Source organism: Erithacus rubecula (genome assembly GCF_903797595.1).
Source record: "Erithacus rubecula genome assembly, chromosome: 3".
NCBI lineage: Eukaryota > Metazoa > Chordata > Aves > Passeriformes > Muscicapidae > Erithacus > Erithacus rubecula.
Window position 1 is genome coordinate 115,875,778 of NC_136689.1, and position 26,646 is coordinate 115,902,423.

The 26,646-nt window shown below is 42.7% G+C and overlaps 1 protein-coding gene and 1 long non-coding RNA gene across 2 annotated transcripts in view; one reads left to right on the forward strand and one right to left on the reverse strand.

The window, feature by feature from the left end:
* SLCO5A1 (solute carrier organic anion transporter family member 5A1) overlaps positions 1 to 3,994 on the reverse strand; it is a 69,303-nt gene extending 65,309 nt beyond the window's left edge. Inside the window, exons 1-2 of the mRNA XM_079299508.1 lie at positions 3,769 to 3,994; positions 1,718 to 3,033 (exon numbers count right to left, since the gene is read on the reverse strand). Of these exons, the coding sequence (XP_079155634.1) occupies positions 1,718 to 2,639 (922 nt within the window). The 5' untranslated portion in view covers positions 2,640 to 3,033; positions 3,769 to 3,994. The remainder of the gene's footprint in view (positions 1 to 1,717; positions 3,034 to 3,768) is intronic.
* Positions 1 to 26,646, forward strand: part of LOC306799014 — a 604,175-nt gene that overhangs the window by 266,332 nt on the left and 311,197 nt on the right. The gene's annotated exons all lie outside the window — the stretch shown is intronic.

Sequence of the window (26,646 nt, forward strand, 5' to 3'; positions counted from 1 at the left end):
AACTCTGCAAAGGTTCTCCCAGTACAGATCAAAGCTGCATTCAGTGCCTGGCAGGCACAGGGTCACATGGAGTCTAACCAGCTGCTGGTGCCTTTTACCTTTGTTAACTTTGCTGCAATTAAAGTTACCTGAGTCACTTCATTACTATTTCCTGTGCTAGAAGCACATCAGTGGTAGGCATCATTTCTCCGGCACAGTGAGGATTTCCCCCCATTGACCCTGCCTTTCCCTTTGTTGAAGAAAGATTTCCGCCTCTCTCCCCGTTCACCTTTTACCCTTCATTCCTCACCTACAGCATTTCCATTTCCTTTTCTTTTTTCGTTTTTGAGGAACTGTGTGCAATCACCTACTTGCAAAAGTTCCAAACTACAATTTAGTAACCTCAGTAACAAGATGCTTTGGCTTTTCATACTGCCAATAAAGTCGATGCTAGGTTAATGTTAATTTCCATACCACTTAACCTTTCTCAGACAGGAGAAGAGATGGAAAAAACACTCTGTCAAATACTTCATCATGCACATTAGCAATGCAGTGAATGCCTCTCCCTCCTTCCAAAAACCTGCAGTGCCCCAGGCTTTTTCAAGACACTGCACAGAGACTGTGTAAAACGGTTCAGGGAATAGTCAAATTGCCAAAGAATAGGTCAAAAGGAATAAAAACACTATCACTAGGATCACTACTTTTGTTCAGTAGAGTAGTTACACACATACACTCCGCAAGTGTGTAATTTCCATTAATGTGTGTTTTACGTGCAATTATTTTCTCCATGGCTGTTGTAAAGCCAGAGAAAATCGAACAGCAAATGGTAATGCCGAGTATCCAAAACCCCTTCACGGCTCTCTCAGCCCCCTAAGTGCCTCTCCTTACTTGAAAAGAATTTGAAGAGGTACATGAAGTTCATTTCCTACAGAAGCATGTAAGGTGCTAAAGCAAAGTCAGGGAGCAGTTCATCTTCTTACACATTACACGAACTAACACATCAAACTCCAATTAAGCTTAGTACCCAGCTGAGATACCCTTTCCTCCCACAATTATGAAGAACTGCCTGTACCTGCTAAAAAACGTCTGCCAGAGTGGACTCTCATTTCATTGTCATCCTTCAGCTGCCTTAACCAAATTTAACCCCAAAGGTTTTACATGATGGTTTATCAATGGGTTTTTCACTCTGAGATGCCAGATGATGTACCGATGCCAGTCAAAATTGACTGTTAGTTCAAGGCATATGAATGCTAGAAAAGTAAAACAAAGCATGCCAAAAATCTCTCAAAGTGTTTACCGAACACTAACATTACAAATGAGACCTTAGGCTGAAAGCACAGCAACCAGAATTAAGAATTATAAAGCTGCTGTGTCAGCAAAAAGAAACTTGAAAGGGTACAGCAAATTTTAACACTGCTTTCTGAAAAAGTCACCGGCTACTACCAAGTGCTGAAAAGCATTAGAGAAGACAACTTTCTCTGCTGCTCTATTTCCCGTGCAAGAGGGTGTGAGTACAACTGCTTTTAGGCACACTTTTAGCTCCACCTGTTACTACTGTTCACAATGCCACAAAGCATTTTGGAACAGGAAAGCATGGCAATTCTACTTCAAAAGGTCACTTGAAAAGGAAAACTTAGCACACATGTTCAGCCGGACTAAGGCAGGAGTGCCTGTAACTGGCCCCTCAGAGAGATCTGGGGTTCAGCATTCAAGTACCCAGGTACTGAAGTTGCCTTACCTAGGTAAAGCGAGGCGTTTTCTTTCTTGACATTGTCATCTAAGTAGGTTGGTCCCAAGGTATAGATGGGTGTCGAGCCCATGCCAATGAGGATTTGGGCACAAATGAATAAAGCTACATAGAGAGAGTGGTCATTTCCGCCGGTGTCCTTGGCGCAGGCCGATGTGTCCCACTGCTCTCTGGCAGTGCTATTGCCAGCCACGCACAAGCCCTCGTTCGTGACAGAGGAGTTCAGCTCCTGGATCTGGTACGGCGGAGAGATGAAGTGAGGTAAGGAGAAGAGCGCAGCGCCCAGGGCGATGAACAGCCCCCCTACGGCCAGCCAGAGCGGCCTCCGCCCGCGACCCCCGAAGTAGCTGATGAAGACCACCACCACCAGGCTCCCGATGTCGAAGCAGCTGACCAGCAGCCCCGACTCCGAGCTCTTGAGGCTGTATCTCCGCTCGATGGTGGTGATGACGCTGCTCAGGTAGCCGGAGACCATGAGGGACTGGATGAAGGTCAGGAAGCACATGCACACCAGGAAGCAGCGCGAGTCCGCCAGCACTGCCCGCAGGCACGCTCTGCCCGGGGGGCCCGCCAGCAGCAGCGCGGGCGGCGGCGGCAGCAGCAGCGGGGGGCCCAGGGATACCCCTCGGCCGGGCGCCGCCGGCTGACCGCCCTCCGTCTTCCAGGGCAAGCTCCCGCTGCCGCTGGCGGGGGGCCGGGCAGCCTCGGCGGCGGCGGCGGCAGCGCCCTGGCCCCGCTCGGCCTCGGGAGCCGGTCCCGCGGCGGGGCCGCCGCCGCCGCCGCCCCCCCCGGCCGCCAGGGGGGAGCCGAGCGCGGACAGACTGCGGCACCGCGGCGCCTCCGCCCGGCCCCCCGCCGCCACCGGCCGCTCCGCCCCGGGGAGCCGCTGCTCCGGGGTCCCCGCCGAGGCCATGCTGGGTCCGGCGGCGGCCTCAGAGGAGCCCGGCCGGCTCCATCGCCGCCGTGCGTCGAGCGCGCTGAAGGGCCCGGCGAGAGCGCAGCATAGCGAGGAGGGGAGGAGGGAGGGGAGGGGGTGGCCCTAGCCGCGGCCGCCGGCCGCCCCGCCGCACGTGTCAGCCAAACTCCTTTGTGGCTCCATCCACCCTCAGTCTCGCTCGAGGGGCCGCCCGCCCGCCGGGGCGCCCGCGCTGCCGGCGGCTCCCGCTCCCCTCCGCCGCATGCCCGCGGCGCCGCGCTCAGCAGCCGCCCGCCGGGGCCCCGCGGACAGCCTGCCCGCCGCGGGGCAGCGCCGCCCGCTCCGCCGCACGCATCCTCCTCTCTTCTCGCCGCCGACGCCGCTGACGGAGCTCCGGGGGGTTAGTGCCGATCTGCGGGCGGAGAGCAAGCACGGGAGGTCAGCGGCGCCGGCCCCAGCTGCCCCGTCCCTCCCCGCCGCCCCGGCCTCTGCCCGCCCGACCCCGCGCTCTGCGCTCAGCTCCGGGCAGCGCCTCCGGCCCCGCGGGGGCTGGATCACGGCAGCGCCCCGGGACCGCGCGTCCTTGGGGATGGCACATGGATTTACATAAGAGCAGGGGCGGCCTCGGCCAGAGCACGACCCTTTTATTTGGCGCCGGATGCGACAGCCAAAGGTCGCCGTGCCAAGCCTTTTATTTTCCAGCCTAAAAATAAATGCGCTGAAATAAATACTCCGCTACAACTCGGCGGCCCGGAGAGCGGCGGCAGGCGGAGGGAAGGGGAACAAAGCAGGAGCCGGGCAGCGGCGGCGACGGGCACGCCGGGACCCGGCATCCCGGGCCCGACCTCTCCGCCCCGGCTCGCTCGGGTGCCCCTCGGGACCGCCGGGGGCAGAGCGCTGCCCAGACATCCCTACCCCGGCAGCGGAACACGCCTTTTGCCTCCTTTGTCCGCTTTTGTCTCTCCGCCGCCTCCCGCTCGCCGCGGCCCCGCGGAGGGGTGGGCGGGGGAGGCACCGGCACCCGGGCAACCGCGCCCCGGCGGCGGATCGCCCCCAGCCCCGGAGGGTGGCAGCGGGCAGGGCGGCGGAGCCGGCGGGGCGCGCCGGGCTCTGCGAAGGAAAGGACGGGGCTACTCACCGAGCGTGCGGCGTCGGGGGCGGCCGGCCCGGGCCCTGCGCCCCCGCCCCGCTGTCACCCAACGCCGGGTCCCCCTCGGCCGCCTCCGCCTCCCCGGGCCCGCAGCGCAGGCGCGCCCCGCAGCCGCCGGGCCGGGCGATGCCGCCGGCGCTCCGCACCCTGCCCCGGGCTGCCCGGCTGCACCGGAGGGGCCGGAGCGCCCCGGGACGCTGAGCCTCGGCTCTGCCCGACCCGTGCCCTTGCTCACCCCTGGAGCTGCTGCGGGCTGCAGCTCGGCGCTCCTGGCTGGGAAAGTCCGCGGTTCGCAGCTCCGGGCGGCGTTTGGGATGCTTGGGATGGGGTTGCATCGCCTAGTGTGAAAGGCGGAAATATTCGGAAGACAGGACCTCAGTTACATCGTCTACTGAAAAGTAGGAAGAGCTAAGGAATGATTTTTAATATTTTTTTTAAGGAAAATAGACCACTTGATGATCCCTTTTGTCCAGGGTTCTGTCTCCAATGCAAACCATCTCCAAAACTGCATATGCAACATATGCAAAAGTAGTTTGGAGTGAACTCGTAGAGTTTCCCCCTAATCTCCTTTTTTAGGTTTGTGTAGTGTCTTGAATTGCACTGGTTTGTTTTGCTTTCAAGTCACTGTATTTAAAGCCCTAGTACCAGGATAAGGCTAAGTAGTTCTGCAAGTTATTTTATTTGTTGTGGCTTGGTAGAGTGTGAACTATTGAGATATTTGTCATTTTTTTCCACAAAATAATGGCAAGGAATACACACAAGAAGCATAATGTCCTACACGTTTCTGAATAGTTAGTGTTTTTCAGGCAGAATGGAAAATTTACCATTGATTTGCTTCCTCTCCTTTAAAAAAAATATTTATGACTGACCCACCACTTTTTTTTTTTTTTACTTATTTATAGTCTGGATCAATAAGATAGTTTCATATAATATTCATAAAATATACCATCTTGAAGTTTTGTAAAGCTATTATTAAGAGGTATTTTGATAACACTCCAACTGCTCAAACTCAATACAGTCAAAACAATATCTTTTTTTTTTTGTTCGTTTGTTTGGTTTTCAACCACATTCTTCTATAAAGAAGGTGTCTCAAGTTTAGTGCTTGTCTAGGCCTGGTTGTTGTAGTATTCCCTTTGAATCAGTTAGGATTTAAAGGATTCTTAAAAAACACATCCTAATGATTTTTTCTTGCTATATAAGGTCCTTACAACAATTTCTTTTATTTCATTATCCCAGCTAGTTGTTGTCACTGCAGCTCCTCTCTTCCATCTCTTCCACTGTCAGCTTCCCATGGCCACAGCTTCCATCACTGCACCTCTGGCACGTACCTCAGTGCACAGTAAGCTGAATAAACTCACTGAGGCAGCAGAAAACCAATCCAAGGAAAAAAGTGTTGTGCTGGTTTTATGAGCTGAGTCACTTCACCAAGGATGCGAGCGCAAGAACTTGGAAAAAAAAATAAAGGGAAAAAAAGAAGTCCATGGAGATAGAGGAAAGAGGGTAACCATTTCAAAAAGAACAAGCTCTTAATTCAACTCCATCTTCTAACTCAGCCATCCCTGAGGACAAACATGTAGTTCACCTGGTAGGCAGTATCCCTTCAGTCACTCCTTTGCACTTGAACTAGTACATGAACTGTAGCTGCAGTTTTTAAGTCTAATGGATCAAATATATGGCACCTCAGTGCTGGGTTCTGTCCTTGGTTTACAACAATTCCATTCAGCAGCAAAGGCTTTTGGAAGAGTGGCTGGAAAGCTGTCTGGCAGAAAAGGATCTGGGGTGCTGGTCAACAGCTGGTTGCACATGAGCCAGTGTGTGCCCAGGTGGCCAAGAAGGCCAGTGGCATCCTGACTTGTATCAACAATAATGTGGCCAGCAAGATATCAGGGCAGTGATTGTTCTCCTGTACTTGGCATTGGTGTGGCCACACCTGGAGTGCTGTGTCCAGTTTTGGGCCCTCACTGCAAGAATGAGATTGAGGTGCTAGAGTTTGTCCAGGGAAGGGCAACAGAGCTGGGAAAGAGTCTGGAGCACAAGTCTCATGAGGAGCAGCAGAGAGAGTTGTGATTGTTCAGCATGGAGAAAAGGGGGCTACAACTACATGAAAGAAGGTTGACTGTGGAGATCAGTCTCTTCTCCCGAGTATCAAGTGATAGGATGAGAGAAAAATGGCCTCAAGTTGCACCAAGGGAGGTTTAGATTGGATATTAGGCAAAAATTCTTCACCAAAAGAATTGTGAGGCATTGAAAAAGACTGCTCAGGGAAGTGGTGGAGTCACCATGCGTGGAGGTATTTAAAAGACATGTAGATGTGGCACAGTTTCATGGTGGACTTGGCAGTGCTGAATAACAGTTGGACTCAGTCACCTTAAAGGTCTTTTCCAACCTAAACAATTCCATGATTTTTAATCAGCTTTGGGATTTTGTTCTGTGACTAGGATTCCTAGCTATTGTTGTGTAAAACCAACAATAACTTTAGTGAGATTGCGGAATTACAATAAATACACAAAAGTGTTCTTCAATCCCATGGGGAAATGTAAGGGCACAGCATTCCCAGTTTCACAGCATTTGCAAACAGTACAGCCTGCAAACAGGTACAATTTCAATTCTTTCTGCAGTGACAAACCTGTCAAGAGGGAAACTTGCTCTTAGGACTATGTGAAGATGCTTGTTCTGGGAAGTTATTCCACCTGACTACAGGTTATAAAATGTTTGACTTCCCTGCTTACTTTTGGGTCTGAATACTTAAATAATGGGTTGGCAGTTGGGTATGAGCATCCACCACCAAGTGATGTATGGGAAATCAGTATTACTGTCTTCACTTGACAGGTCGTTTACAGAAGGTGCAACAACGTACCCAAATTCACAATAAAATAAAATTATATAAAACTTACTGTGCAGAATCTCTCCTTTTAAAGTTTTACCGTAGTGAATTTAAAATACACAATATCTCTCAAGCACAAAGCAATCAATTGATATTGCAGACCAGCCTCTTTATGGCTAGAACAGGAAAATAACAGTTCCCATTTTGCTAGATTAAGACACGGGCTGACATCCTATTTTGATTTATCTGTGTTAATGAAAAACATAAAGTCAGGACCAGTGAAAGTCAGGCCCTTCATCCTAAGAGTTCCTAAGTTCCCAGCTGACAATCTCCTTCCCTTGTGGGCTGTAGTGACAAATGCTCACACAGTACTCTGAGCTGCTGTTCTGTGAGGGACAGGACCTTAACTCACAGCTTGGTCTCACCAGCTGACCATGAGACCTCATGAGCTACCCAAAAGAGAGGGTACCAGTGCCACCAAGGCACCATCTTTTTAAAGTCACACTTTAGTTGCTGACAGTTTTGAGGCTCTACAGGTCCTTGATGGTTCAGGAAGCTGGTGATGCCCAGGAGGTACCAGTCTAGTCTATTTGAGGCCACAAAGAGAGAAAAAACTCAGCTGAAGAGTGGCATGAGTTGATTGCTCTGCTTTTCCTTCAGTGTTTCACATTTCCAGCCAGGTTTTCTAGTCGATGAAATGTCACAAAGACAATAAATCAACACGCTGATCTTTCTTTCCCTTTCCCCTCACACTGCTTCCATTTTTGGGCAAAATCTTTTCTTCATTCCCAGCACAATATTAATAAAAGAATAAGCAAAACAGCATGTGCATTAGGAGGCTAAAGGGCTTTAGATTCTCCTGGAGCATAAGCACTGGGAAGCATAAAGCAAAAGGACAAGAAGTGTCACTCCTTGGGGACCCTCTCCAAGCTAGTGTCCTAATGAACTCCCGAGGGCAGCTCACTGCTGGGAGAGAGCAGCTCATTATTTTTATTTCAGATGTCAGAGAGAGCACTTGTAACAGCAGATCCTGTACTAAAGAGCTCGTTTAGCACAAGAAATTAGCTTAACCACAGTCAGATACTGTTGGGAGATATCCACATTAACGTTTGTCAGTCTCCAGAGAAAAACTAGCTACAGTCTCATGAATGAAATAAAGAAACCATGAAAGCCAGGGAGGTACAAAGCAATAGGGGAAAGGAAAAGGAAGAAAAGTGGAAATCTCAGAAATAATGGCTGAACTCAGAGGTGCAGCCATCAGTTTTAACCCTGTACACATCCCAGGTGCAGGGATCATCAGGCATGAGGTGATGGAGTGGTTTGTCAGGTTGGGGTGCAGTCAGAAGCACACCTGCAAAGGGAAGGCTCTGGCATGCCTTGCTCATGGCAGGGCTGAATCCAGCACCATGCCAGTAACATGGGCTCTCCTTTGAGGGCCTAGCAGCAAGATAAAGCCCATGCCACCTATATTAGTCATGGCCATGGTTTTATAGGGCTTACTGCTTTATTTTAGAAGATGCCAAGTCTCAGGAAGTAAGTTACAGTGAATCTGCTTGAGATAATTTTAACAGTTGTGTTCAAAATTAGACTTGCCTTCTCAAGCAAAGGCCCAATGTGTGTATCTAAAATAGCTAGGCAAGCATCTTAAAAGTGGGACTGACTCTCAGTTTTTTATATCTGTCTCCTATGCAAACACACACAAAAAACCTCTTATTTTGAAAAATAAACTGAAGTGTAATAAGTGTCAGGCTTTATACATAAGGAGTGTAAAAATTTTAATAACATTTTAAAAATATAAAGCATGACAGACACAAGTAGAACTAAAACATATTTTCTTTTTATACATACCATTAACTTGAGATCGTATTGATAAATGCTAAGTAACAAAATAGGAGGCAGGGTCAGGAAGAGGCTCTAATTCCCAGACTTATAACGTGTCAGACTGTGCTAGGAATTTATCTGGTGGGGCAGAGGTAAGAGGGGCAATGCAGGAAACCTTCAGAGGCAGCACAGAACTTTCATCTGGGCAGTATCTCAGGTCTGGGGAAAGCTGTGAGGGCTTCATCCATGGGAGAAGAGCCAGCCTTTCCTCCCCTCTGGAGCCAGCCAGGCTGGAACCCCTCACTCCAGCACCACAGGCTCTGGGCAGCTCTGAGCCACTGCTCATTCTGCAGCACAGTGCTGCACACTAGCCCCAAGCAAGGTATATCTAAAGGCAGATAATCCACCAGCTAATCATCAAAGATACCTTTTTTTCCAAGTTATTTACAGGCAAGACATACCAGATTATTGAACACATACTTTGTCAGGAATTTATACAGGGCCATGGTAGCCTAGCAGCAATAAGATGGCAGATGATATATGCAAAGACACATTTGGTGCCTGTAATTGTTTCTTAACCTCTATACCTCTGGTTTTAAGCCTTTTTTTTTCCAACTGCCACAGCAATATCAGGCATTTAGTAGGCATGAGATACTCAGGCAATTTACACAGGAGAGGAAGAAGGCAGTTGTACTGTGCTTTTCAATGTGATTTCACTCTTTGTGTTCACATCTTTTCCCTGAAAGTCCCAGTCCCTCTACTACATCCTGATTTTAAAATTATATAAACATTCATCCAAAACTGTGAAAGCATTGTTTGAACCCAGGATCAAAGCCATGAACAAAAGACTAAACTAGACTTCCCTCTCACTCATTCACAAAGATCTCATTTCTCAGTATCTGCAATTTTATTCCAATGTCACCTTTCAGCAGCCCTTTGGCTAGAGTTCCATATTTATTTATAAGCTAGAGCACTTATGTTTAACTAATATATGCATTATGACATTAACCAGCCTTAAACATTGTTCTTCTCTCTAAACTTAGATGCTTTTACATGTGCTAGTTTTAAGTGTTAAGTGACAAAGTTGAAATACTTGGAAATAACTGCTAGAATTCTTTGCTCATATGCAAATTCAAAATTCCATATTAGAATAGAACATTTGTTCATTGTTTTTTCCCCCCCACCTGATCATTAGCTTCTCTCAGGGGAAACACACTGGCAAAATTACAAAATAGCAGTGCCACAATAGAAGAAACATGGAAGAATGCCAGTGAGTAAAAATATCCTCCCCAAAAGCCAGTACACAGGAACACAAATATATCTGGGGTCTCCTGGGTCATCATCCCCCAAGGCCAGTCACCAGGACACAGTAGGCTTTTAGTGGGGCACAGTGTGGCCTGACCACAAGCATCAGTAACTTCAAAATGTAAGGGGTTTAGTACAAAATACCAAAAAGCCCACAAAATCTATATTGTACCATTAAACAGAAAACAAGAAAAAAAATCAATTTCATGCTAATTTCTAAGTAAGTCTACTGTGTGTGTAGAGGTAGACACATCAAAGACATTTTCCTGGCCCCTGCCAGTGTCCAAATTGGTGCTCCAAGTCACCTTGCATGGAATCAGCAATGTGCCACTTAGAATCAGCACTTCTGCCTTCACACAAAAAGAAAGAGCACTTGCCCAGGTAAAGTACATGCCATTCAGAATCAATATCTTTAAATAAAGGCATGAGCAAGTTTCATTAGAGAGTAGCAATAAAGAAATTGAACATTGATGAATATAGAGAAAGGTAGCACAAAAGAAGAGAAAAACAAAACACTGACATCTGAAATGTGATTTAATATAATCAGTTCAGTAAATCTGAGAAAATTAAAAACATTCTTCAGTTGCCAGTATAGAAACTTCCTTCTTCCTGTTTCAGTAGACCTGAAAAGGGAGAAAACTACTGAAATGAGGAGAATTATACTCTGAGGTAAATCCATAAGACTTCTGCTACCTGCCTCTGGAATGATAAAACCATTTCAAATCCCTTAGGCTGCTGTGCACCCCTACACTTGAACCAAATAATCTATCTAGAATGTGAAAACCAGAAAGGAATGTAGCAAGCTGTTTGTAAAAGGAGTTACAAAAATCTAGTCAGGAAAGCAGCTGATAAATAGGTACACATGTTCAAAACAAATTTAGGCCAGATATGAGAGCACGTTTTGTTGGGTTTTAGGAAGAATAATTTGCCCAGTAAGGCATATTTTATAGCCTTGGGGTCCCTATACAAATAAAACAAGCAGATCTCTTAGAGGAATGCATGCAAAATTAGTCTGAAGTTATGTGTTTATTATTATAAGGCTGAAAAAAAAACTGAAGGAAATGCTTTAAGAGGAACCATATGCTGAAGCATTATTCACCTTTTATCCATGTTTTTAATATGGGCACTCTGAAGGCTCATTTCAACAAACAGTAGTCTCTGAAGCTGCTGACCCAAGAAAGCTTTTAGGCATGGCAGTCAAGGATAATTATTTATGAAATACATCAGTAAATTTAAACTATTCCATGTTAAAGACTTCCCTACTATTGTCTTGAGCTCTGATCTCTGTGGCCCAAATTGTCTTCTGAGTTAAAGAAGGTGATTCCCTGTGGTTCAGGAAAATACTTTTGGGTTTGTTCTACCCATAGGACTAGGATCAGCCCCTTAGCTGTCACTGAGCATAAACACAGACATACCCAAGTGTTCACTGCTTGGGCAGGGACTGAGGAACCTTATTTCACTGTAGCTGCAGTGAGAGGCAGCACAGCAGAGATGTGGTGACTTGATCTGATGGGTCCTGCATGCCATGGGGACTAACATTTGTACTGCTCCCCACAAGGGACAGGTGGACCTGCATCAGGCTGAAAGGAGGGATACCTTCTCAAAGGGGGAAAAGCAAGATAGCCCCACTGCTTCCCAGTGAATTTCCTGCCCTCAGTGTCATGCTGTAGATTCCACTGTGTACTCCAGATGTGATCCAGCTGTCTTGTTGCTGTCAAGAAGAGGAAAGTGACTGTTCCAGTGCTTCTTTAAATGATAATTACCTTTAAATGCTAACATAAGTCACCAGCATGTGCAGTTCATCAGCTTAGGGTCACAGACACTTGTAAAATGTTTACTGTCATGACATTTTGGGAAAGACCTATTCTAATTTTAGCTTTAGGTAACAGGTTAAATCCTAGCAGAAAAGTGGGAGATTTGCATTAGAAATACTGTCTGGAGTAGTGAGGCATTGTCAGACCTCAGCACTTCTGCAAATACAGTTTCCATGCACCTGTGGAGGGAGGAGGCTTTGTCTGCTCCCTTTCTCCACTCACCCCAGCTGGCAGTGTGGCCTGGATACTAAATGCATGGTATTTACTGTTATATCTGTGACCAATTATACAACTTACAAAAAAGCTAGGGATCAAGCATTGTATGAAGGCTGTTGATCCAAGTTTGCCACTGAGCACAAGTCCTCTCAGCCAAACCAAGACACTACAGCCCTGCTTTCACCCAGATGGTAATCTTTCATTTTCTTAATTACAAAAAAAAAAAGTTTTATATTACTTTTTATGTTACTATGGGATGTGTGCAAGGATCATTAAGACCTGGGTGTTGTTCAGTGCTCAAGTACACACTGCAGAGTGTGACCTCAAGGGTCTCATGCTAGGCTTGAAGTTATATAGGACATCTCTGGGACTGCTGCTGCCACTGTCAGCAGGAGCAAACACTGAGTTTTTAATTGTCTTTACTAATCCACAGAAACCCTTTGGTGCCACAAGGACAGAGCTTGTGTTTGTACAAGAAATGCTGAAGTGTTTGCTGTCAATATGTAACATTACCTGTTGTAAATGAAATTAAAATGTTTTGCATATGAAATGGCTATGTAAAATTAATCATAAATAGTTTTAAAAGAAAATTCTGCCTATCATGTAGCTCATAAATCAGATTTTCACTCTGATGTTTCTAGTCTGTCATGGTTGCCCCTGCAGCTATTATTACTGGATCTGGAATGTCAGAAAATGGGCTTCCTATCCATCACCTAAAGTAACAGTTGCTCCAGCATAAGGACAAAACAAAATCAGTATAGCTTCAAAGGCAGTTTGAGCAGGTTTCTTTAGTTTTTAAAAATCTTGTCTAGAAATATTGCTCCACAAAATGAAAGTGAATACTAGTAAAAACTATTATTACTTACATGCACATATACATGTCTACAGGCATAGTCATACACAGACTACTCTCATACTAGTTACTAATGAAAGAGTTGGACTGAAAAAAACTGCAAGAAATAGTGTGGATTCTATGGAGCTGTATAAAATAACTGGAGAAGGCAATCCAAGATGCTCTCTCCTCATAGAGTACCCAGTTCTAGCTCTTGCACTTGCACTGTGCAAGCAGAAATTCCCACTGATGTGTTGGTTTGTGTCCTGTGAATTAGATGTGGGCAGGGGTGAATTCAACAAGGATTTTTTTAGGTGTTAGCTGCACCCTAGAGATGACATGTTGTTGTCTTGGGTTGCAATGTCCTCCAGACCAGGAGAGTTGTCCAAAATCAAAGGGTAAAATCTTGGCCCCACAAAATTCAGTGGTAAAATTTCCTTTGCCATGCACCAATTCTCCAGGTTATTGATGCCTTTAACCCATTATATGTGCTCTGAGAAACGAAGAACTGGTGTGCATCTAAAACTTCTTTATTAGTGCCTTTGCCTCTCTATCTGTGTGTTCCTGTAGGACCCTGTAAGGAAGGGTGGATCCTCTTCTGAGAAGTTTGACACTCCCATTCCCTCCTTGGTCTTGGGTCTGCACTTACATTTCAGCATTTCATTCAAACAGGAAGACAAATATGGCTCCTACAAGGATGACCTGATAGCAAAAATCAAAACCAATGTTTGCAATTTTCAACTGTTTAAAGATGGTAGCAGTTTGAATGTTATGCAAGAGTTGTAGACTAAGAAATCACATTGTCCAGCAATCCTTGAAAAGATTAAATCTGTAAATTCAGCAGTATTTTGAAATGTTTAGTATTGTTTAGACTTGTAAGGTAAAAAAATTCTATCTCTACACATAGCTATTTACACTCAGCTGCCTCAGGGGAGGAGTTTTCCCCATTGTGCCTTCAGAGAGAATTGAAACTACAGTCCACAGGTACAAATTATTTCCTCAGAGTGCTGTTCTCTCAAGCTCCATTATTTAGAATTTGTCATGTCTTCCTGCATATTTCCAACTTTTCTACCTAATCTCAATAAAAAGATGTCCATAAAAGACATGTTGAGGAAACTTTCCTGTCTGGCCATCCAGGAGCCACACTGGCACCACCTATCTGGGACTAAGGCTCCTTCATAGCTACACATCCCATACTCACAGTCAGACCAGGTTTCCTCACCATCTGGACCCCAGGTTTCCTACAGCAGAGTCTCAGACATCTCCATCCTTAAAATAATGTAATTGTGGTGAAATAATAAAAGAACAGCTTGAGATGGGTGCCTCCAAGGAAGGACATGGAACAAGGGAGACCCTGGGGTTTATACCAGCACAGTCTAAGGGCTCAGCAGTCTGGAGGTCATCACTCCTGCTGTGTCTCTGAGTGTCCCTCACCTGCCTGAGCCACAGGTGCACGAGCCCTTCACCATGCCAAGGGTCAGCAGTTCACAGGCTCTTTTCTGGTCTTCCATCACCCAGAGCTCAGCTGCACCTGCACAAGGCTTCCTCAACACAGGGAACCCTTAGCACCCATAAAAGAGGAGTCCCCAACTTTCAAATGCTCTTTCTTGGAAGACCAATAACAATTTTGGAGCAGAGAACATGATAACATGCCCATTGTTCACGATCTGAGTAACAATGTGCAGCATCGGCTTCCAAATGTCAAGGTCATTTTGAGGTATTTCTATTTTGAGTAAAATGGCTCCTTACAGTTTCCATGGTTTCACCTGAAATATGTACTGAGCCTCATTGTTAAGAACCTTGAAACCCCACCATTCTAATAAGAAAAAAGAAATCCTCTTCTGTTGGTAGTCAATTTGACTTTTAAATGTAAAGCAGTCTGTATTTACCCTGGATAGATTTATGGATTTTTACATTGCATTTGTGAGCAAAACCAGATGTTTGGATTATCCAGTTTGCCCTTCTTTTTAGCATATTGAACAATAATGAATTTAATTATTTCTACATCATGGATTTTTGTTTTCTGCAGTGGAAATATTTGCCTTATTGTTTACTTCATATAAGGAAATATCAGCTTTATTAAAATAAACTATTGAGAAAACATAGTAGGTCACAGTCATAATGAAAGTGAAAAAGAAACATAATATTCTTTAGAAAGAAATTTTGAAAGTTTAGCATTGCTTCAGATTATATTCTATATGTGACATTCAGCTGTGGAAATAGTAACAGTTGTTAGAAATGCCAAATTTTACAGAACAAGACAGTAATTTTTCTATTATTACTGTTATTTAATAAGTATTAATCAGAAACATGATGCTGGAAGGAGACTGAAGAATTACTCAGATGAATAAGGCAAGGAATAGTTTAATGAATTTTAAAACCTCAAAATGCAAAATTAAAACTGTGGATGCTAAAAGGCAGAAGATTGCCATATTAAGTCCTCCAGTACTGTTCTTGTTGAGTTGCCAGTTTCAGAATGGTCCCCTTTGCAATATTACTGGCATGAATACTGTGTTTTGTCACCAAAATGGGGTAATGCATTACAGTGATGTAGCTCCACTGATAGAGATGGTATTGGAGCAGACACTGCATAGCAAGGAAGCCCATTGTCTTATTAAATGGACAACTTTACAGCCCAATTTTAGACAGAATATGGAGACAGGTCATTATTTCAATCTGTCCTTTCTTCTTTACTTTCTCTCTTTCCTTTGAAGCCTATTTATTAGTAGACTGTCTTCAGCTGAAGCTCTCATAATTCACATGACATCAGTGTGTGGTATTTTCCTCATTTGCTAGTTACTCTTTTTACAGCTGTAGAAGACACAGAAAACGTAAGAACATAGAGGAAATTGCCATTTTATATCTGATGAATTGCAGTTTCATATTATGGAAAGTCTGTTCATTTTTTGCTCATCAGGCCAAGAGATTTTTAAAAATGGTAAATGGGGTCCAGCTCACACAACTGTAGTTGTCTTAGATGTGGCCATTCATGCTGAGTTCATGGACTAGACTCTATATTCAGCAATATAGAGAGAAATCAGTGGTTGATCTCTAGGTATCTTTTGTTCTTTACTTTATGTACGTACAACAAACTATTTTCACAAATAGTTTGTGAAAATGTGAAAATGCTTAAAATATCTGTACACTGACATAGCTCTGAACAGCTTTGCTTAATGTCAACAGAATTTTATACAAAACTAAAATCTGTGAGGATTTAAGACTTTGGCTACATATTATTTAAGGAGTTTACATATATTTCTATGTCCTTCAGTGTTATTCTTGGTTGGTACATTTCTCATATGTGGAATTTTATAGTTCTTATGGATTTAGTTATTAGAGAAGAAGTAGAAAAAGAAAATAAAAACTTTGTGTACCTTGTATATTTTCCTACTCTTACTTTGTTACAAATCCTAAAGAAATCTGTAAAAAACTAAAATTACTATGTGCAGCTTGCTTGCATCCTCCATTCTTCCTATCCATCCCTATTGCCTTCCTCATACATCCTTCCAAAAAGGTGTGACCCACTGTTCTGCCAGCTGTGCCAGAAGTCATTTTGTAGGTGTGCATGCAGAAGGACGTCCAGCTCCTGGAGTGTGGGGTCTCGGCACCACAAGGGAGTGGGTGCAGACCACAGAGGCATGAATTGCTCCTGTAAGCCTCACTTCAGTGTGATGATGGCATAGTTCTGTACTCTCCTCATCTTGTTCAGCCAAACCAGCTGCCTAAATCTGGATTTTGGAGCAAAACTAAATTGGTCAAGTAGAGCTTGTGCCAGGTCATCAAAGAGGCATCACGATGAAACCAAGTATTGCATCTGATACAACAAATGTATTAATAAGCAATTCAATTTTTTTTATACAGAAAAACCTTATAAAAATTCAAGATCTGTCATATCCTTTCTTATACCTTGAAACGCAAGAGAAATTCACGTTAGAAAGTATTCCCAGCACTGAGACACTGAATTCCTTCATAGCTTTACTACCTAGGACATTAACAGGTGAAAAATGCTTTCTACAGGACTCTAAAGGAACAGAAATGACTGAAGGCTGAAACATCCTAGCACATCCAATAAAAGCATAAGATGTTACAACCAGTAAAGGCTTTGAGAACAGTATGAATGTCTCACAGACTATCTTCAGCAAGTTTACACTTGGGGCAAGGCGTTTGAAAACTTTTTTTTTTGTCTTTTTCCCCAGCTTTTTTTTTCACCTTCACCTGAAAAAAACCTCCTTCAACTCTTTCTTAAGGCTCAGAATATGAGTGGCACATCACTATTGAAACTTCATAGCTTTTGCTAGTTTTGCAAAAGGCCACATGTTGGGTTCTTTTGATCAGAATTGCCAGCCCTTGGAGAAAAAGAAATTTTCTACAGTCACTGGGCCTATCTTGTCTGCACTATCTTGCCTGAAAAATAAAATCTGTGCATCCAAGAGTTTCAGTCAAGAATTTATAGAGAAAGCTTCAAAGCACTGTAGACACAGAAGAATTTCAAGTATCTCTTAGCTACGCAGAGCCCTTACTCTTCCCAGAAAGACCATACGGTTGGTGCTGTGCTGCCAATTCAGTGAGTGATAAGAAAGCACAGATTTTTAATCAGCTGTGTTAAAACTCAAGCAATACTCTGTTTCTGCTTTTAGTATTAAAGAATGTCAATATTTTTGAATGGGTTTTACATGAATAACACCAGAATACATTTTTAAAAGTTGATGCATTTCAGTGTCCAAAGCATAGAATCACAGAATCATTTGGGTTGGAAGAGACCTAAAAGATCATCTGGTTCTCACCCACAGTGACAGCATCTATATATTATCTAAGTTTAGAATTCTCTCTCTAGTCACTGTAGATAAACTTCTTGACTCATTTCTCAGATGTAGATACTAAGTGATACTGGAGATGCCTCAGGACACCTGGGAGCTCTCAAAGGTGGCAGATGTTGCACACATTGCAGAGGAGACCTGTGACTGCCCAAGCTGCAGCAGGACATCAGGCAGGATGCTCAAAGGGCATGATGTGAACTCAGCAGAGTCTGGAGCTCCCCATGCAGACTGCTGCTTCAGGGTGATGTGAAGAGCTCAGAGCAGCAGTCTGACAGCTGCCTTGGTTAGGTTTCCATTGAGTGTAACAAAGTTTAGACAGCTTGTTCCCATGTAGTTAGCTGCATCTAGGTACCTAAATCATAATGTCTGTGACCTGCTGCTGAGTCTCACCACGGATGTGCAAGTAAGAACACAAAGCTGTTGGGATTTGTAGAGAGATCAAGTTAAATGTGCTGTGCATCAGGTAATAATGATGCTCTAGGGAATAGCAATTTCCAGAATTACACAATACCTGGAATAAGTTGATGGATAAGGTCCCTCTCCAGAAAAGTATTTACCATTAGCATGCAAGAAGCTTTGTCTTTATTCAATGAAGCATTGCAGCATGCTCTGGGAATTTAGGATGTGCTTAGCAGGTCTGCTGGTTCAGGACTCTAGCTCCATTTCCATACACGTATTCTGCATTAAATCCTGTGTTTGTGCACAAGGTTTTGCAGGCCCTGCCCACTGTGCACAACCTGAGTGAAAATGGGGAAAACAATTAAAGTCAAATCAGGGGTTTTCTAAGCACAGCTAGATAACTAGAATATCAAATCCTCATCATGTTCAAGCACTCAGGGTAGCTGCCAGTCTGCTGACACACAGCAGCTGATGAAATTGCCTTTGCCTCAGCATCACAAGGGTTTGCCTTCAGTTTCATGGCTTACTTCTGCAGTACACATGCAATTCAGAAACATGTTTTTGGGTAAGGAGTATTTGAAGTGAAATTCAATTTTAGGAAGCTTGCAGACCATAATTATTGGCAAAATAATAGGAAACATCTCCTACCAAGAGGTTTTTTGTGGGTTTTGAAGCTATGAAATCAGCTTTACAAAAAAAGTTATGGATATAAAAAACATTTGACTGTGGGATGCTTCTATTGTCAGCGGGAACTTTGTAATAAAAATGTTCATTTATTCTTAGTTCACCCAAGATTTAACTGCGGTGAACTTAGATAAAACTCAGATCTCTTCAGACTCCTGAGTCTGAACAGAAAGATTACAAAAATAACTGGTAATATTCAAAATGGTAATAATAGTCATATTCTCATGGAACAACCAATTTCTAGTATAAAAGATATGGTAAGGAAGAAAATGTTAGTAATTTAATCTAATTTTTAAAAATAAACTAGTCTTATTATCTAACTGAAGTATGGCTCCTTATCAGAGCTGGGAAGATTCTTGTCTTGAATAGGTTCTCTAGACCTGTCTGATCTCTTAGACCTGATTTACTTTTTCAGGATCTGTGTAATTGGCTTAAAATTGATAGAGGAGGGGGGAATGAGGCACATGGGAGGGCGCATGATAGATACACGACACAAATATCAAGTAGCAATATTTATTTTATTTTATTTTATTTTATTTTATTTTATTTTATTTTATTTTATTTTATTTTATTTTATTTTATTTTATTTTATTTTTAAAAGTCCATTCCACAGTAAAACACCTTAACAAAAATGTCCATCTTACCAAACCAAAAGTGTGTTTTGTTTTTAAACTTGCTTTTTAAACCAAAGCCAAACTTTACTTTATTTGGTCTCCACCAATGTTTTTTCTGCATTGAACTGAACCACCAAATGCAGTTTCAATGAATGAATTATCCAGAAGCTTTGCTGATAATTTTGCTGAAATACAAAGAGAATGCTGATCTGCTCACCTTGTCACTATGCCCCCCAGACAGCTTTTGCCCAACCTCTCATTAAAAAACCGTTTCTTTAATTTACCTGTTACAGTGAAATATCTGGTTGTTTCTCAGATCTTATTTTCTTAGGCCATGAACTCCATAAACATGAGGGCAACTGTACATACAATTTCATATTACATAATTATGTTAAATCATTGTTAGTACAACCCAAAAATACACTACCAGCTGAAGTGCAAATGTCCAAAAGCACCTAATGAAGGACAAAGCTAGAAGGACTGAAAAACTGATACTATCCACTAAGCTTCAAATACCTACAGGGACCTTGTCACTAGTGATGTGTGGTCTCTAAATTAAATCATTAAATCCTGGTCCTGTAGCTGTGACTTTGGTATTTTCAAGACAAATCCTTCATCAGTGTTATAAAATTGGGCTAAACTGGCTGGCAGTCTGATCCAGACTAATCCTACAGAAATGTTAACAAGTCCCAAAAGCAGCTGCTATTAGTAGCTGATCTGTTTGAAGAAAGATGGACCAAGTATGATGAAGAGGTTAAAAATAAGTTCAACAACCTGCGTGTTTGGCCATGCAGCTTTCTGTCTCTGTTATCTAACATGCTCACCTCAGAAGAAATCTCTGATTTAATTAGAAGTACCAGTCTGGGATTCGTGCACTTACATAACCAATCACCTTGGGAAAGAATTGAATAAAAGACCTTTCTACCAGGAATACTATCCCCAAATATTCATTATTTATGCCTGTAATAATTACAGCATGGAACTTCACAACTAGCCAGCTCACGGTTTTGCATATGCTGAATTACAATAGCTGCAGACAATTGAGGCCAGAACCTGAGTGATAATGATCATACTGCAGAAATATTATGTGTTTCCTCTATCTTTCATTACTCACTGCTAAAATGAAACTCCTTCTGTTTTCTAAAATATATTCTGGGCATTGTGTTTTTATTATTTTTTCTCACCAGATGATCTGCCATCCAGCCAGAAATCTGAAACTGGCTGAGCTTCTCTTTTTAAATCTCTGCGTTTGAATTAGGTTTTCTTGGTTCGTTTGGTTTGTTGGGTTTGTTTTTTTTAACTCACATCTGCCACTTAAAAAAAAAGGAAAAAAGAAAAGGCCACAGTTCAACACAGTGGATTTATCTCAAATCCTGGCAGGTTGGCTTGACACGTTTTTGCAGAACACACAGGACATTTGGGATTAGAGTTATTCCTTGTAACCATGTCATTAGCATTGTAGCAGTGTGCAGGCACTGATGGTGTTCTCTCTGCCTCGCCTCCACACCTCTAATCTCAGAGCTGACCCGATTTATATCACTGGCTTTACATGGGCCTGAACATACTGAAATCCAGGAGAGGGAAAAGGGCTGAGACTCCCTGAAAATAAACTCAGCTGGCAAAGAGATTAACCCATTTATAAATGCGTTTTTGCCTGTGCTGAGTGTGCAGAGTTTCATCCATTTAAGGAACATAGGCCTTAATCCAGATGCTAACACTGCTTGGATAGGGAGAAGAAAGAAATAGATGAAGTGGCATTTTAAAGGGTTCTGTTGCCAGCACACCAATTCAAATGATTTGGGAATTTTTGGGAGGGAGGGAAGGGAGGAAACAGAACAGTGTATTTGGAGTCAACATCTCAGAGAAATCATCTGCAGTGCTTGGTGTAAGAAAATATTCTTTTCCTTTCCAAGTAGCACTCATCATTGGTATCTTTGGAAAACCTGATGTCCTCTTAAAAGCATTCCCAAAGTAGGTGCAATCAGTCATCAATGGCAGAGGTTTATGTAATCTCACATTTACAGAGAGGAAAGCAATTTACAGATGAGCATAAACATGAGACACAGTGGCCCTCAGGCCTTTGTCAAAGGATTCCCAGAAAACGACTCAGCTGGCACGGAAATTAGCAGTACACTTCACAAGTGTACCCTTCTGAGCATGAAGAGTCCTACCCATTTGGTGATCCCAGTTCTAAATCCAGGCTCTTCTGAGATTTAAAACACAGAACACCATTATTCTTATGAAGAACATTTTCTGCCCTTCTATAATCATCTTCTGTTGAAGCATCAAATACACAGGACTGTGTTTAAAAGCAGGGCTTTGAGAATTACATTCACACATAACATCAGGAGACAGCAAGATGTTTTCTGGGCAGTTCATACCAGATGTGGGTGGATGAGATATGCAGATGGTAGATGTGTTCTTGTGGTCTCTGCACATGGGGAGACCTTAATGAGTAGGGATCCACAGCTGGACAGGCAAAGCACCCGTGGAGCTCAGCTGGGCTCGTGGAGTTTCAGCTCATTCACACCTCTGACTGCTTCTCTCTTCTGACTGAAGGCAAGTCCAGAACATTTAAGCAAGTCCATAACATCTAGACAGTGTTTTAGGCACTGCAATATCATTCCCCAGAGCACATATGGCTGTGGAACTTCAACACTCTGATTGATTAGCCAAGGTGCATCTTCCAGGATTGTGAGTGGGAGCAGGGATGAGAGCCTGTGGATGGAGCAGTTCTTTCTGTGGGCCCTGGAGCTAAGGCAGTAGCTGTGCCTGGAGCAAACACACTGTGCTTATTTGGTGATTTCTTGCAGTGACAGGGCAGTACAGGTCATTTCACAAAAAATACTGGGGTCATTCTCATTTTTTACGTAAAAATATTCAGCAGTAAAATATTCCTAAATTCATAATAGTCCAAAGCAGGAGAATGATTTTTCCAAGAGGCAATTCAGAGAGACCCCTAACATAGGTGCTTAGAATAATTTTCAAGTCAGATCAGACTAGAATTTAAAAAAAAAAAAAAAAAAAAAAAAAAATATATATATATATATATATATATATATATATATAATTGGTATAGGGTTAGGAAAAATTGGGTGTGGCCACAACTATTATCAAAATCAACTGTCCTGAGACTTTGAGAAGAATCATCCTGCCCTTGTCAGCCAGAAATTGTCATAATTTTATTGCTGTCAAATCTTTCTCTAAATTAAGAATGTCAAGTTTATTTTTGTACCTCTTACTATTGCATGCTGATGTGTTTTAAATATGTGCAAAATTCCATCTCAAGAGAGATTTTGATTTTAAAAGGAATAAAAAGGGAAGATAGGTTTAAATGTGATAAAAAGAATAAACAAAAAAAAAAAGAAATTGAGTAGGAGATGAGGTAACAATCTCATTCAAATACTTTGTCATGTGTTCATAGCCAAAGTGTTTTTTCAAACACTTCCTTCATATAAAAATGTAAATATTCAATAAATATAAATACTATATTGTCTCTGAAGGGTAATAGATAAGGCACACAAGACAGCATAATGATCAGTTCAGAAATCTATTCTACATTTAAGTGGATTTAAGGTTGAAAGCACTTGTCAATAATTCAAGGGTAAAATACATTAAGGAACTATTGTAATTATCCAAAGCTCAGGCAATATAAGCTGGGAAACTGAGAATCAGGGAACTGATTATAGAACATCCAGCCATGCAATCATCAGGATTTTGTGTTTTTTGTATTATGACTGAGCAAAGTTAAGGATAGTTGCCTGCCTCTGCTGTGCTTTGAATACATCTATGTTGATTGTTTTTGGTGTAAAGTAGCTCTATATTTAAATGTAGTTATTTGCTACAGAGACCCTAGTGCCTTTACTAAGAAGCAGTCAGCCCCTCCAGTGATTGTCAGAACACAAATAATGTTGTTCTTCTATCCATGCAAACATAAACAACATACTTCAGTGAATTAGAGCAAGAAAGATTAAATTAAAAGACAACCCCTGGTCTCTGACAGCTCTGTCTCCTTTCCTTCACACAGCCCCGAACAGGACATCTTGTATCTTTGAAAATAGCCTGGAAGAAAATGATCTGTGTTTAAAATCACAGAAAACAGGCTGAAAGGGATCTCAGGAGTCCTCCCTAACATACTGCTACACCCAAACCCCATGCAATGACTCTTTCAGTAGGTCACTGTCATAGATAGCAGCAAAAGAAAATTCCTCCTTCTTAATGCTTTGCCTTCTTAGATATGGTTATTTAGAAAAAAATACCCTTTAAATATAAATAAGTTAAGTTCTCTTGGGAAAATACTGAAACTACAAATGACATAATCAAATGAAATAAAGCCTGTGTTATGGGCATTAGTCATCCATTCTGCATGTGTCCAGTCTGTTCAAAATGGCAGAGAATGCCTTTGGCTCACTTTGGCATTAGAATAGAATTGTGATTCCACTTTTGACTTGTTTTCTTAGTCAGATGGTCTACATAAGCTCAAACAAATCTGAACAGCTGGGGGGAAAAAAAGGGCAAAACAATAAACATCTTTTTGCTTTCTTCACCACCACTCACTATGCATCTCAAATCAGGGCTAATTAATTCTTACAATTCGTGTTTTCTTCCTGGAGAATGTGCTGCCAGATCAGATCAAAACAAAGAAACAAAAAACCTCCACCTGGGATGCAGCCTCATTCAAACCACACCGACACAGATTGTCCCTGCACAGTGCCACAACAGCTGTGATCCTTACACAGAGCACACAGCTGATGGCAAAACAGAAACAGAAGTGCCACGAACTGAAAACTATCCCCTCTGTTTAGTCTCTGCCTGTGTGGTTTTCAGTAGTAAAAGAATATTCTGGGTGCTTCCCTCCCTGCTATCCTTACCCAGGACCTTTCAATGACTGCTCTGACAGGTTGTCACTACAGTGGATGCTCTCAGCTCTGTCTGCCTTCCAGCTGCTGGCTGCTTGCTGCAGAGCTTGCCTCTCACACCTGCCAGGGGAAGGTTCCCCTCCATTCTGCTGGCAGTGGGTACCTGACCTCACCAGTCTCCAAGTCATCCTAGAAGCCTGAAAAAGAGTATTTTCACTTTATCCCTCTCTCTGCCCCAGGCTAGGTAGTAGGAAGTTTAGGACAGGCCAGCTTGGCTGTAGATTTGCTGTTTCTTTAATGTTTGCTACATAACCTTGAAAACACTTTCATTGCTAGATGTTCTACAAACAGACTAAATCAAACTTATTCTGTTTAAGTACCTGGGCTGCTAAACTGAATGCTGAGTCATAAAGAGATCAAATGGATTATGTATTTCTAACTAATATATTGGCTTCATCTGTCACCCTTGACATGTCACAGACACAACTGTGAACAGGTCCCTGGCCAGCATTTCCTTGATTTTGGTCATTTATATTGTATTCCTCCTAACTTAGGACAATGAGTTCAAAAAAGCATGAAAATAAATCTTACCATTCTACTGGTCCTTTGGGGATAGGAGGGCATCCTGGCTTCATATGTGTCTTCTGTTCTTGCTATTCTGTTCACTGAGTTGGTTGTGTGTTAATAGGAATGGAAATGGAGGAATTTTTTTCTCCTTAGTCAGCCAGTCTGAGTAATGCTTAACTTCTAATTCAAGTGCTGGGAATGGATTCTTGATACTTCTTTGTGCTTAAATTAGTTCATTACCCAGTGTTCTTTATTTTGTTGTAGAACACCAAAAGATATGGGCTTTTACATCTCAGTGGCATTCCACTTGAGTCTCAAAAAAATTACAAGCTGCATAATGGAAACTATGTCCATTGTAAAAACTGAAAATTGAACCAATTTTGTAAGTAATTAGGCTGGATAGAAAGAAGTCACTGTAGCCCCTTCTATTACAACTGTGTGGCATGGTATATGCAAAGTTCTGGGCAGCCTACCACAGCTGAGCACCTCCACAGTCACTGCTGAGGCTGAATCCTGTGCTATATGTATGTAGGTTACACACTTGTACTGACAGCATCAACATAGGAACCTGGCTGACCAACATTTTCTGTTACAAGACCCACATGCAAGCATTCATAAATTTACATAAAGGGTGTATATAAATATATTGTTATGGGACTTCCCACTTCATTCAGAACAAAAAATTAAACAAATAAAAAAATCCTTGTCACTGCCAATAAAATATCCTACTGCAGGTAAATATTGAAAAAAGTGACTAAATGTATGGAACAAGATGTAAGTTACCTCAAGGATAAACTTGGATGGTTGATTTCAAAGATGGGCTCATTTGATTCAAAGGATGTTATTGCTGCTTTGGAAAATATCCAGCAAAACCTGCCAACCAATTTAACCTCCCAGAGGAGACAACTGGTGAATATTACAGGCAGGAAGTCAGAACAGTGTGGTACAGCTTGGCTCCTGAGCACCTATTACAGCTGCAGTCACAGTGCAGGGCAGCCTGAGGCTGCTCCTTCCCCTCTAAACAGGGGCTCAGGGACTAGGCAGAAATAGCAGAATTTGGGCTGAGTCTGACTGCTGTCCCTCAGGGGTGACAGTGTCACTGCGAGACACAGCAGAATTTACTCTGTGCTCAGAGCAGTGCCAATCTCTCCATTAAATTTAGTGTATTGATTGCAGGTGGTGATCGAAATCACACCTCAAATACATTCCTTAGAGTTTGACTCTCTGGTGGCACAAACTTGACTGAGATTATAGGAGCTCTGTCAATCAATTAAGCTATAAATCTGGCCTTTCAACTATCAGTACCCAAATATTGAGTAAACAGAGAAGCTCCATTAATACACAGTAATAACATTCAGAAACACCTGGATGAATCCAGCTGCAGCCAGTTTTGTCCTCTGTAACCTCTCTTCAGTTCTGCCACACATCATTCTGGAAGTTGAACCCATGCCTTTTGCTGCACTTGTTTAACCCCACAGTCTCATCCCCAGAAACAAAGAAAAAGAGTTAAGAAGAGATCCCCTTTAATTAACTCTTAAGGGCGTTAGCCATACACTGTTTATTGGGCAATGCATTTCACCAATGCCACAGAGATCCTGCTAGAAAATCAACAGAGCTGCTGCTATAAGCTGTTCTGTTTCCAAGAACAACATTTGAGATAATCTGCTCCTTCAGCAGCCAGAAAGTGTTGAGTAGGTATGAATCCTCTTTGTGCTTGGCTGCAGGTATATTACAAGAGCTCACAAGGCTGATTCAGTGAGTGATAGCCTCAGGGATGATGCCTTCCAGAAGATATTCACTTGAGCTGTGATAATAAAGGACACAAATAAACCAGTGGCTCCATAACCCTGAACCTGCTCTAAAGACACAGAGGAACAAAGTAGAAAAGAATTCACACCTGAAAATAAGACATGCAACTGGGAAGTTTCAAATTGGGAATCTTCTCTTACTGTTTGGCCTGATAATAGATCCAAAGTCCAGAAGCTACACATGGAACGTTAAACCACCTGGAGCTCTGAGTTAGGCTTGTTTGATTAAATCCGCCCTCTTTTCTGTCTATGATTAAAAATGGGATTTATCTGCTGTGGCCACAAGTCCTCATG